Source organism: Setaria viridis, chromosome 2, assembly GCF_005286985.2.
Source record: "Setaria viridis chromosome 2, Setaria_viridis_v4.0, whole genome shotgun sequence".
NCBI classification, from domain to species: Eukaryota; Viridiplantae; Streptophyta; class Magnoliopsida; order Poales; family Poaceae; genus Setaria; species Setaria viridis.
The window spans coordinates 32352104-32365444 of record NC_048264.2 but is presented as its reverse complement, the minus strand read 5'-3'; the positions used below and the strand labels follow the sequence as shown (position 1 = coordinate 32365444).

At 53.8% G+C, this 13341-nt stretch overlaps 1 protein-coding gene across 1 annotated transcript; it reads left to right on the top strand.

Annotated features, from left to right (window-relative positions):
* The first annotated feature begins 9681 nt into the window (after positions 1-9681).
* On the top strand, positions 9682-11300 carry LOC117842135 (probable carboxylesterase 2). The gene has a single exon (XM_034722494.2). The coding sequence runs from the start codon at positions 9842-9844 to the stop codon at positions 10895-10897; it is 1056 nt and encodes a 351-aa protein (XP_034578385.1). The 5' UTR covers positions 9682-9841; the 3' UTR covers positions 10898-11300.
* The last annotated feature ends 2041 nt before the right edge of the window (positions 11301-13341 follow it).

The following is a 13341-nucleotide window of genomic DNA, read 5'->3' as shown; positions in this document are numbered from 1 at the left end:
TGAGGAATAAGGTAGAATACTTTGAAAAGTTTAAAAAATTCCAAAATGAAGTACAAAATCATACCGGCAAGATAATTAAATTCCTACGATCGGATCGTGGTGGAGAATATTTGAGCCATAAGTTTAGCAATCATCTGAAGAGTTTTGGAATTGTTACACAACTGACTCCGCCAGGAACACCGCAGTGGAATGGTGTGTTCGAGCGGAGAAACCGAACCTTGTTGGATATGGTGAGGTCTATGATGAGTCAAGCTGATCTTCCGTTGTATTTTTGGGGCTATGCACTAGAGGTTGTTGCGTTCACACTAAATCGTGTACCCTGTAAATCCGTGGAGAAGACGCTATATGAGATATGGACTAGGAAGCGTCCTAGTTTGTCGTTCTTGAAGATTTGGGGCTGCGTAGCCTACGTGAAGCATTTGACGCCCACTAAACTTGAGCCTAGATCTGATAAATGTGTCTTTGTGGGGTATCCTAGGGAACCAAAGGATACTATTTTTATAACCATCAAGAGAACAAAGTGTTTGTTGCTCGAAACGCTCTTTCTTGAGAAAGAGTTTCTCTCGAAAGAAATTAGTGGGAACATGGTGCAACTTGAAGAAGTTCAAGAAACACCTAAAAATGTTTCAATTTCCATTGATGAGGTGCAACATGATGAATCAGCGATCGTCGCTAACCAACATGATGAACCTCAAGCACGAAGATCAATACGGGCACATCACGCACCTGATAAGTACACGCTACTAATTACAGGGCAGTAGGACATCCTATTGTTGGACAATGAGGAGCCTAAAATGTACACAGAAGAATTGATGGGACCGGAGTCTGAGAGATGGCTGATGCCATGCAATCCAAGATGGAGTCCATGAGAAAGAATCAGGTTTGTAACTTGGTTGATCCACCCGATGGCATGAGAGCCATTGAGTGTAAATGAATTTTCAAGAAAAATATAGGCGCTGATGAAAAGGTTCACATCTATAAGGCACGACTGGTCGTGAAAGGTTTTTGTCAAATTCAAGGTGTTGACTATGACCGGACATTTTCGCCCATCGCCATGTTGAAGTCTATTCGGATCCTTTTAGCGATTGCCGCATATTATGACTATGAGGTTTGGCAAATGGACTTCAAAACAGCTTTCCTTAATGGAAACCTAAGTCAGGATGTGTATATGACATAGCCTGAAGGTTTTGTCGACCAGCAAAATGCTAGAAAAGTGTGTAGACTTAGGAAGTCTATATACGGGCTAAAGCAAGCATCCCAGAGCTAGAATCTTCATTTTGACGAGGTAGTCGAATCGTTTGGCTTCTCTAAGAATAAATAAGAGGCATGTGTTTACAAGAAAGCTAGTGGGAGCGCACTCGTGTTTCTAGTCTTGTATGTGGATGACATACTATTAATTGGGAATGACATTCCGCTTATGGAGGATGTCAAGACCTCATTGAGAAAGAGTTTCTCTATGAAGGACCTTGGAGAAGCAGCCTACATACTGGGCATAAAGATCTATAGAGATAGGTCTAAACGCTTAATTGGATTAAGCCAGAGCATGTACTTCGACAAGGTGTTGAATAGGTTTAACATGAATGATTCGAAGAAAGGATTCATACCTATGTCACATGGTGTAAACTTGAGCAAGACTCAATGTGCGTCGTCGCCTAATGAGCAAGAAAGGATGAGTCGGGTGCCATACGCTTCGGCTATTGGCTCGATCATGTATGCCATGTTGTGCACGCGCCCAGACATTTCGTATGCACTAAGTGTTACGAGCAAGTACCAATCCAACCCAAGTGATGGTCACTGGGTTGCAATAAAAAATATCCTGAAGTACTTTCGAAGAAGTAAGAATATGTTCCTAGTCTATGGAGGTTCGGAGGAGGTTGTTCTAATTGGTTACACCGATGCTAGCTTCCAAACTGACTAGGACGATAGGAAATCTCAATCGGGATATGTCTTCTGTCTCAATGGTGGGGCAGTGAGCTGGAAACGTTCCAAGCAAGAGACAGTTGCTGATTCAACAACAGAAATCAAGTATATTGCAGCTTCGGAAGATGCAAAGAAAGCTGTATGGATCGGAAAATTTATTTCTAAGTTGGGCGTGGTCCCTAGTTGCTCCAGTCCGATAGACCTCTATTGTAAAAATAGTGGTGATATCGCACAGGAAAAGGAGCCTAGGTCGCATCAGAAGTCCAAACATATACTACGGTGATATCACCTGATTCGAGAAATCATCGATCAAGGAGATGTGAAGATATGCAAGGTACACACCGACCTGAACATTGCAGATATGTTGACTAAGCCACCCCCACAAGCAAAACATAAGATGCATAAAAAGTCAATGGGCATGAGATGCTGGTATAACTGACTAGCACTAGTGGGAGGCTTATGATGATGTATTCCATAAAGGTAGTCAAAAGATGATGACATCATGTCAACATTTGTAATCTGCATGTTTCAGTGATATGTTCCATAACTTTATCATTATATGTGATTAGCGAATACGTGATTCGTTAGTGAAACTCCATGATACAATATTGATATTGTACTACAAATGATCCCCAACTTCCATCCGTCATGCGAGACTATGATGTAGAGATAAGTTGTACATGTGTTGGGTGGATGATCTTGTTTCACAGGTTATGGCAATATGGGATATTGCGTCAACAATGTAGGCACGTGTTAGGAACACGGTGCCGGATAGACCCACTACGAGACACCACGAACACACTACTATCAGCGAGTCTCGTAATGACATGCATATACGTCCTCAGACCTGAGATCAGTGCAGAGTCCCGGATTGTGGAGCATCGTATTTTGGGATTGCTAAACGCTATTCCGTAACTAGGTAGTTATAAAAGCAGCTTTTAAATGTGGTTGAAGCAAGTTGCAAGGTGTACTGAGTCAAGAAGGAATCTGCCCCTCTCGTTCCAGGGAGAGACTCCTCTGGGCCCTCACGATGTGATGAACTGAAAGCGTATGGCCATGCCTCGACTAAACGTTAGTCGATCAGAAAAGTTCTTCACTGAGTGAGAAATGGCTAAGAATAAGGGTAGCACTTCACTCGCCTTATACTTGGCTAGGTGTCGTGTGGCAGAAGGATATAATATTGGCAAGTGTTATATGTTATGCAAGATATGATCTTCGTGAACCTTCGGGAGTCAGTACGCCTTGCTAGAGGCCAATGCTATCTATTGATTGGAAATGGTTTTCGAGTCATGTCCGTTGGTTGCATGAACCTTCGGGGTAAGATACTTAAGGGATTGGAACACATGGATACTTGCATAATTAACTCTTGTGCAAGTGCTCACTTGTTGGAGATGCCCAAGAGGGCCTGGCCCAATTAGCAAGTGCTAGCCCAATTAGCAAGCATTATGTATATTGCTAACCACCGCCACAACTTGATAGGGGGCTAATAAACCAGCCGCACGCCAGGCTCCAGCTGCCGCAAGGCTCCTGCCGCACACAAGGCTCCTGTCGCCTCCTGTCGCACGCTTCCTGGTGCGCTACCGTCGCCGCATGCCTTCTGGTGTGCCACCGCCGTACGCACCTGCAGTCTTCCCTCCCGAATCAAAGGTTGATCGCGAGGATCTCCGAGCACATGCCGTGAAGTGCTAGCATGCTCCGGTTCGTCATCCCATCCTGTACGTGTGGACTGCCATAGAGGTGTTGCTAGGTTGCGCACTTCGTCAGATCATACGACTACTTCCTTGACGTCGATCAGATCGACTACTCGCGCTTCATCAAGACTTCCGCTGCAACGCGCGACAAGTGAAGGTATAATCTATGATCATCTACTCGCAAGTGATCCTATTTACACGGTTATATTTTTGTGTGCTAGCGAGTAGCATACCGCGTTTCCTAACATCACCTTGGGGAAAGCTTGGGAAGATGCGCACTATTTCCCTATCCGACCTTCCCTTCCTTGCGCATGCCTTCTCCGACCATGACGAGCTGTGGGCGCGACATGAAGAGCTCGCCGACGACGACGAGAAAGGCCGAGGACGGCCACCTTCGCAATGGATCCACAGGTGGGGGAGAGAGACTAAGTATTTCACGCCACCGTGGAGGAGTCGGGCCCCATTGTTCCTCATTTCCCATGGATCTAGTGGCACCCATCGCGGATCTGACATCCTATCAATCTATACGGGGACCTTGCCATCCCTGATCTGGCTGCTGCAAAGAAGGCTAGTGAAATCGAGGGGAGTCGTCTGCAGGTCTCCTTCTCCATCGATTGAACATCGAGGAAACCAAGGGAGGTCTCCTCCTCGCTGGATTTGGCCACAACCACCAGCGCTGGGAGAGAGAACGACACACGAAGAGTCGGAGAGAGAAGTACGGCAGGTGGGATCGGATGAGGTAGAAAAGGCAACGCCTGCAATTACCCACAATGATTTCCTTAGAGCAACTCCAAGAGCACCTCTATCTCACCCATAATACCTTCTTTAGGGGTAAAATAAAAAAAGAACTTCAACAGTTCCCCCAAACCTTCCCAAGCTTTTCGCGACGCGAAAATCTTCCCCCGCGTCGCGCAAATATGCAGGACTTTCCTCCGCCCCCAATCCGTCCCCGAGCCTGCTTTCCCGCGCACAATTCACCGTCCCGCTCGTCAGAACTTCGTGCCGGAGCTCCCCCAGCCCCCCCCCCACACACACCTCCATTGCGCGTGGCAGAACGTGCATCTCCACTACAATGCCGTCGCGCGCGCCTGCACTACGGAGCGGGCTGGCAACGATTGGCAGCAGGGTGGACCGGGGTGCTGCGTCTCCGGCGGCTTCGCCGGTGGACAAGGCAGGGAGGCAGGCGCGTAGGCAAGAGGGGCTTACCAAAGGGTGCTTTGAGAGGATATACGGAGTCGGGGATGGTCGGAGATGCTCGTGGATGGTGAGCAGAGCTCCAGGCGGCGGGTTGCATGGGCGGCCGCTGGAACTGAGATTCCCGGCGGTCCGATCGCCGGAGTTCATCAAAGATGGGTCAGGGGCGGAGCCGGGGAGGTGGACGAGCTTCGGGTGGAAGCGATTTGGAAATGATGGAGGGGCTGCGTCGAATTTTTGGCTGGTGACAGTGAGGGATGGCCGGCGACAGGCGGAGCTTGGAGCCGGCGAGGGATTGGAGGGAGGCGGCTGAATAACATGGTTGGCTGCCGGCCGCCGCTTGCCCCCACTCCAGTCACCACGCGGCTCTCGTCGCAAGAACAGGAGCGAGGCGGGGCGGCATTCCAGCGCAGGAGCTCAGCCTCCCAGTGCAGGGCCTTAGCCTCCCCTTATTGTTCTGCTCCTCTCTCGAATGTTCATTATTATCTTCATCCATCGATGGATGCAAAGTTTTACTTCCTTTCGTTTTGTATATAAGCTTGTTGCCGTGCAGCTTGGTTAACTGTTCTGATAGCTTTGGAATTTCATTGTCGATTCATGCAAAGGTGCTTCAAATCCAAGATGGCAGAAGTGATGTGATCGGACAATTCGGAAGAACCATAAATTATGACCAGAGGGGAGGTGCATGTGTGAGGATAAATAGGTCTAATACGATGATATAGCCTGTTTTGAAATATTGTGGTCTAGTTTTTAGCGTTCTGCTATAGGCTGTGGGCTTATTTTGGAGGAAGAATTTTTTGGCACTCTTAGAATTGCTCTACCACCTTTTGCCTCTTGTTAGTTCACGCGCTTCGTCTCTCCGCCGATTTCCAATCCAACGGCATGCGCAGACCACCTCCGCGGTACACAACCGCAGGATGTGATTTTCGTCCATCGTTCCAGTTCGTAACCGTTACGGACACGCTCCACAGCCATGCCACCGTGGTGGAACGCGACCCCCGACCACGCCCGGAGACGAAGCCGAATCCGCGGTAATCATCACAAGAACTGTGGCTCTCCGCTCCAGTGCTCCACCTAACGCCCGCACCGCAATGATAACCCGCCGCACCCAAAGCGTCACGCACGCACGCATCGACGCGCTTCATGATGAGCTCGACGTGTGCCGGAGTAGCCCTTCCGGCCGCGTGCAGTACCGACGCCGGGGCCGGGCGACGACTGCTCGCCGCTCCTCCCTCCGAAGCGAACGCCCGAGCTAAGCTAACCAAGATCCGGCCGCGCCCACCGCGCCTGTATCAGATGCCGAGCCCGATCACCGCTGGTCCTCTGCAGCCAGCCAGCGACGGGCCGCGGGCGGGCGCAGGACCGTACGTCCCCGCGCGCCCACGGGGATGCTAGCTGCGGGCGCGGGGAATCATTGGCCGATGCAATGCGGCTCACATGCGTCGGATCGGGAGGGGAGGCCGGCCGATGCCGTTGCGGTGGGGTGCTGAACATGAATTGGATGGATCAGCGCGTGTTCCCGTGGCCTCACGGCCAATGGACGGAGCTCCTTTGGGGCAAATGATTGGATCGGCGGCGGTCGCACTCGCACCGCTCGGCCAGGACACGCCGCCAGCGCAGTTTCGGCAGTGGCGAGGACCGTGAGGTGATCGGCCTGCCAAGGACTGAAGGCGTCGACCATGGGACGCTTTCAATGGCGTCCGTCCAGGACGTTCCGTCAGATCTGAGCTACCGTCGTCGTCTCCGGGCCATAAAACACAACAATCTGGCAGGCATTGCTACTGACAGCGCGTACTGGGCTACTGCCTACCGGCAGGTGAATGTCGAGAGTCCTGTGCCTTCCTACTGGCCACCGGCAGGTGTGACTGTCGAGACCCCTAGCCTGGGCTAAGGTCAGATCGAAGCGGATACTTGAGATACACAGACAGGGAAGCTGAACGAGTTGCGGTCCGATGAGACTGCAGAGTACAGGCTCGAATCAATTCCCTCACCGCCGCTAACACTCTGTAAAGAGGAACCGTCCACGGATCCCACATTCTCCAAATTCATTTTTTCTAGATAGGAAAGCTGAAAAGTCCAGCCTGTGTCAAGTGTACGCTGCATTTTAATTCGGTCCCTCATGCGGTGCACTGAAGCTGAGTACGGTACAGCTAAGCTTCATCTTCGTGACAGACTGACAGGCGAATTCGATGCGGGATGTGGAAGCAAGCAACCACTACCAGGCATCAGGCGTGAACGTTGAACAGTACCAGTACAGACACGTCCAGTTTGTTACAGCCGAGGATGCATCCACTCACTCCCTGCCCTGCGCGAGGACGAACAGTTTTACATGTTCATCGGAACGCCAGGATGGACCGGCCGGGCCGCGGGTCATGTGCACGATGGCCCTCCCCTCGGCCATCTTCAGCAGCGCGCGGTCGCTGTCGTCACCTTTAAGGACCGGTGCAAGCTCACTGACCGACTGGCGCCGAGCCCGGGCACCGCCGCACCGCACGCCTAGTGTTTCCGTACGCTCGGGCCTCGGGGGGCATGGGCACGGCATGTGCACTGCACGGAGCTCCATTCATGGCGCAGTCCCCCGAACACCCGGAACCGGCGAAGGCGATCGGACCGGCCGCGCTCGGGGGACCAAGTGCGCGAGTTTGGTGAAGGCTCCAAATCGCGGATCCGTCTCAACGCAGACAAGGAGTAATGGGTCATGGATTCGTGAGGCCAGAAAAAAATGTTGATCGGTGTTTGGCAGCCTCGGGACGGTGGTGGAAATCGTGCGGGGCTGATCGGGGACACCGGCTCCGCGGCAACCTGAGCGACGGACCGGACAGTGAGCTGAGAACGAGCACGCCGTCGTGGCTGGCTTTTATGCTTGGAAAGGCCACGGGAACGGTATTTCTGGCTGCCGTCTCCGCATTTCCGCAGCTCCCAACTCCCCCGAGCTCCAAATGGCGTGCCGTCGCCGTCGAGATCACTGTCGCCGTCTTTAAGCACGGGACACGCACAACTAGGCTGTTCAGGGTTTTAATTAGCACGGCGCGGTGCGAACTGCTTGGTGGTAGCCGGAATGTTACACGGAAAGCAACGGGAATGGCAATTACTAGCAACATGTACTTAAGAGTAAAGCTTACACCTTCAGCTTGGGCAGTTGGACCGGGCCACGTGATCATCGACATCGAGAGCTCGAGCGAAGGCAGTGTTTCAGGTTAATTCGCCCGTGCTTGCCATCATTCCAGCAACGGCGAAACAGGCAGCTCCAGCAATCAGCTCGTGTTCGTCCGAAGAATATTCACGGTTGGACAACGTGATCTTTTCGGAGAAAACAGTTGCACAACGTCGTAACATACGATATCTTCCGTTCCCTTTTTATTATGGAGATCGCATGAAACACACCACCACACCCGCATGATGCTGGTAGCTGTTACTCTACTCATGTCGCATCAGGGCGGGTTTCAGTTCGGGAATTATGGAGTTCGGTGAGGGCGGGGACACTGCCGGATTCGAAAACTGGATTCAGGACGACGATCTCATGAAAGCCATTGATGGCTCTGAAAGCGTTGGCACGGCTCTGAATACGGCCGCCCGGCACCACGTGTCGGTCGAACGAAAGATTTGACGTGTCACGTGTCAGTATACAGATTATCAGCCGCTCACTGTTCACACCAGGCACCGAACAACACCTCTCAATCCTTTGAATAATCGGTTGCCGAATGGATCTCACATTGTATTGAGCAGAGCCGAGTCCAAGGACGCGATTACAATTTACACGAACAAAACAAAGACAGCGTCAGAAATTCTGCGCCAACACTGACACGGCTCGCAAGCGTCCGGCCGATAAGACCACAGAGACTCGGAGAGCAGCAGCGCTCCCGTGATCCCGTGGCGGAATATTTTGTGATCTCTCGCGGCGGCTCCACGAAAGCTGTAACTTTGTCCCAGGAGCACAGGGTGTTGCAGGCTCCCGGCATCACCGCGCCCTGTGTGACGAGCTGGATGCTGCCGTGCCTTTGCGACAAAGGTAGCGGCCGGCACACTCAGCTGGTGGCGCCGCCGTGCTGGATCGCTTCAGGCCACTAATTGATTGATCGATCGGCGAGTGCCGGCCCACTCACCGAGAGACAGATCGGTATGGGAGCCAGGTTAGGGGCGCTAGACCGAGCTAAGTGGCAGCAGCGTTGTGTGGACGAGGAACGGGACAGGCGGGCGTGCTGAGAATGCGCACGGCATTGAATGCTGAATGATCTGTGTGCACAAGCTTTAGAAGCAGCTCGTGAGGATGTCTAGCAGTAGCAGTGTTCGATTGCAGCTGAAAAGGCCGAACGGTAGAACCGTAGAAGTCGGGTAGAAAAGGTTTTCAGAGAGACTCGCGAGAAGCCAGCAAGTACCACGGCTGTCGCAGAATGTAAGTTTGAGTTGATGCTCTGAGTAGCTTAAAACCCATGCTGCGCAGCCTGTGATTCATACACAGAGGCATGGAAGGATTCAAGATGCGTTTGCAGCTTTGCAGCGCTGAAACGCCTAAACTTAAAGCAGTATGAACCGTCGGTTGTTTTTTAAGCACCTGAAACTTTACACCCAAAAGCAGTGGGTCTGGAAAGCCCTTTCCAGTTCGTCAAAAAGCGGGGCGCGAGTTCCCCTCGCAAATCAAGAGCAGAAATCGCGCCATTAACAGCAGTCTTAAAAGCTTTTTTAGCGGGGGTGTGATGTGAACTGTGTGTGAATCGCGCGCGGGGCACATGCCCTGCACGGTACGGTCCAGCGGCACTGCGGCAGCGACCGTCGAGAGAAATTAAAGGCCGGGTCAGGCGGGCCGGCTCTAAAGCGGTCGTCCGAAGCCCACCACCCCGATCCGCGCCACGAAAGTGGTGCGGTGCGCCCAGCCTTGTCGGCTGCCTCCGCCCATATAACCGGACCCCATCCCCGTGTCTGCCGCAGTCTCCGAGACGCAGCACTGCAGCTAGGTGCGGACGGGCAGCAGAGCTCAGTCTCTTCACACTCCACTCTGCCACTCTCAGTCTGCTCTGCTTCAGTGCCTCTCTGCTGCCATGGCCGCGCGTATCTTGCTCCCGCTGCTGCTCTTCCTCCTCGGCTCGCATTGCTGGACCGGGGCGGCCGCGGCGGCGAGGCGGCAGCTGCTGCAGGCGCGGCGCGCCGGGGACCCCAACTCGCAGGTGAAGTTCGACTTCTCGCCGTTCCTCATCGAGTACAAGAGCGGGCGCGTGAAGCGGCTGATGGGCACGGACGTGGTGGCGGCGTCCTCGGACGCGCTCACGGGCGTCACCTCCCGCGACGTCGACATCGACCCGTCCACGGGCGTCACGGCGCGGCTCTACCTCCCGAGCTTCCGCGCCAGTGCCAGGGTGCCCGTGCTCGTCTACTTCCACGGCGGCGCGTTCGTGGTGGAGTCCGCCTTCACCCCCATCTATCACGCATACCTCAACACGCTCGCCGCGAGGGCGGGCGTGGTGGCCGTGTCCGTGAACTACCGCCTGGCGCCGGAGAACCCGCTCCCGGCGGCGTACGACGACTCGTGGGCGGCGCTCAAGTGGGTGCTGGCGAGCGCGGCCGGGTCGGACCCGTGGCTGTCCCAGTACGGCGACCTGTCCCGCCTGTTCCTCGCCGGCGACAGCGCGGGCGGCAACATCGCGCACAACCTGGCACTGCGCGCCGGGGAGGAGGGCCTGGACGGCGGCGCGCGGATCAAGGGCGTGGCGCTGCTGGACCCCTACTTCCAGGGCCGGAGCCCCGTGGGCGCCGACGCCATGGACCCGGCGTACCTGCAGTCGGCGGCGCGCACCTGGAGCTTCATCTGCGCGGGGCGGTACCCGATCAACCACCCCTACGCTGACCCGCTGGTGCTGCCGGCGTCGTCGTGGCAGCACCTGGGCGCCTCCCGCGTGCTGGTGACCGTGTCGGAGCGGGACCGCCTGAACCCCTGGCAGCGCGCCTACTACGCCGCGCTCCGGGGCAGCGGCTGGCCCGGGGAGGCGGAGCTGTACGAGACCCCCGGCGAGGGCCACGTCTACTTCCTCACCAAGCTCGGGTCGCCGCAGGCGCTCGCGGAGATGGCCAAGCTCGTCGACTTCATTAATCGCGACTAGCACTAGCAGCCGGGGAGATGGAGTCGCTGCTGCGGCAACTCATTAACCGCAGTACGGCGAGACAGAAAGCATCGATCAGTATACTACACTAGTAGCAGTAACTAGCGAGGAGTGGGAGGTGATTGTTAGTACTAGTAATTTCTTCGTTTTGCCCTTGATGATTGCCGGTCGATTATATTCTACACATCGTCGGAAGAAATGGTTCCTTTCCTCCTTCAACCGTCCGGATGGAGATGGGGACCGGTGTCCGTTCGCCGTCGCCCGCGTCGCGTCTCAATGTCTCATTGACTGCAGTCCACAGGCAGGAGGCTAGCGTGCTGTGCAGTTCAGTGCTGGCCGCTGCCTGCGTGTAGCGGTTACTTCAGTTACAGTACTGCCGTATAATATTCGTATAGATGCGTCACTCTACTAGTAGTACCTACCTACTACGTCACTCTGGTGATTTCCTCAAATTTTCTTCTGTGGCGATCACATGTGCCATCCGGCCACCGCGGTCCGCGGCGGAGAATGTGTCTCTCGTATCTTACCTCTCCTTTAGGCAAAATACCCGTGTCTGTCCCTGCACCTAAATGTCAAGTTCGTTCCTTAATTTCCAAAATGGTCAATCTAATCTCTCAATTTTTTTAAGCAAACGTATCTTTATGCTGATACATGGCTCCATATTTGTATGAAACTAATGTCTCAATTTTTTTAATCAAACGTATCTTTATGCTGATACATGGCTCCATATTTGTATGAAACTAACGTGAAAAGTCATTTTTACCCTTAGCTCTTTCTCCTCCTCCTCACTTTTCCACCGGAATTAACATAGTATTATCCAAAATATATAAGCATGAACATATATATTTACTGAGAGAGTATGAACATGCACATGAAGCATGTATACCGTACCGTGAGTACACAAGTACATGTCAACTTTATAGTATATGTACATACATTAAATTGTGTATATTATGAAAGAATATAGTACATACGTTTTGCATATCAAAATTTAATTCGTATGAGCACATGCACGATTTTAAAAAGTACGAGAACATTATGTTAGTTAAAAAATATATTGTTGTATGTATGTATAAGGGAGAACGAGCATATACATAATTGGGTAAAATAAATTTTTCACATTAGTCTTATACTAAGATATAGCACCACATCAGTATAAGGATGAGTTTAACCTGAAAATGAAGGTCGAGGGACTAAATTGACCGAACTTTCTATTTTAACTTTCCTTTTTGCTTGGGGTGTGCGAGTGTGTCAGTGTGATTCCAGCATTCGGGGGCTCGGGCTCAGGGTCAGAGCTCAGCCTCGCCTCCGGCCGGTGCGCGCGGCGCGGGCGTAATGGAGGTCGCGTCGTTGCGCGCCCTGCCGCGGGGGCATAGCTTCGGGACCACCCGAGCGTTCGCGGTCGGCACCGCTTGTGCATCCGGCTCCTACAGGAACGGGCATTTCTCTGAGGACAGGAACGCGGTGCCGGTGAAGGCCACCACACCACCACGCGCCATTCTGTTCCGGTGCAAGACAGCTTTCGATTCGAGAGCGCACGCATGTACGCGCCCCGGCGGCCAAAGCTTTGCCGAACGTTCACACTCCTCACATGGGATGTTTATTCGTTCGCGGCCAAAGTACGGTAGAAACGGGTTCTGGACAGCCAAGCCGCTCTACACGGATTTCCGTGGGCAACCACCGTTAATCAGCGCCATTTCCCACTCGTTACGTCTCGAAATGGACGCCGGTGCGGTGACTGCGGCGGGGAACGGGGGCGCCCGCGCGCCGGCCGGCTCGCCGCCTCCTTTCCGGTAACTCGCTTCCCCCTTGTATCCTTTGCTCCGCCGATGGGACACGGGCACACGGGCCTTTCTTGTCCGGTCCCGGAGCTAAAGCTGGCGCGCCGCGGCCGTGCAGCGCGCACTGTGTAGTGGCGGGTACGTTCCAGCACTCCAGCTCCAGTCCACGGCAGTTACGGCGCAGCGCGCGCCTGTGGATCTCGCCGTCTCGTCGCTGTGCGATCGCAACGCGACGGGGCGGTATCTTGGCCGCTACCGCTGGTAGGGGAAGCCGACCTGCGAGTGATTCGCAACGCGACGAACAGGAGTGGATGCGGCGCAGCTTTTAGCTCGGGGCCCGGGGGTGCCATGCGATCACGTGGCGTGTCCAGTAGGGTCGCGGACGGGCCCATCACCCATCCCGGCGTGCCCCTCGAAGCCCTCACGGCCTCGCTCGAGCAGTCGAACCTCACCGATCACCGCGCATGTGAACGTCTTTTCTCGCGTTTTTTCCTACCCTTTTCGTGGGCGGTGGCCTCGGGCCCGGCAGTTTTGGTTTTGTTTACTGCCATCGTATCGCTGTGGGAGAGAAAAAAGTCGTAAAGAAACACTACCGGGCATCGGGGCAACATGGGTGTGCAGGAGCCAGTGACACGCGTTCTCGCTTAGCGTGTTTTGGGCGGG

What these genes read in the sequence shown, in the direction of transcription:
- LOC117842135 (XM_034722494.2), top strand. Translation starts at nt 9,842, where the DNA reads ATGGCCGCGCGTATCTTGCTCCCGCTGCTGCTCTTCCTCCTCGGCTCG.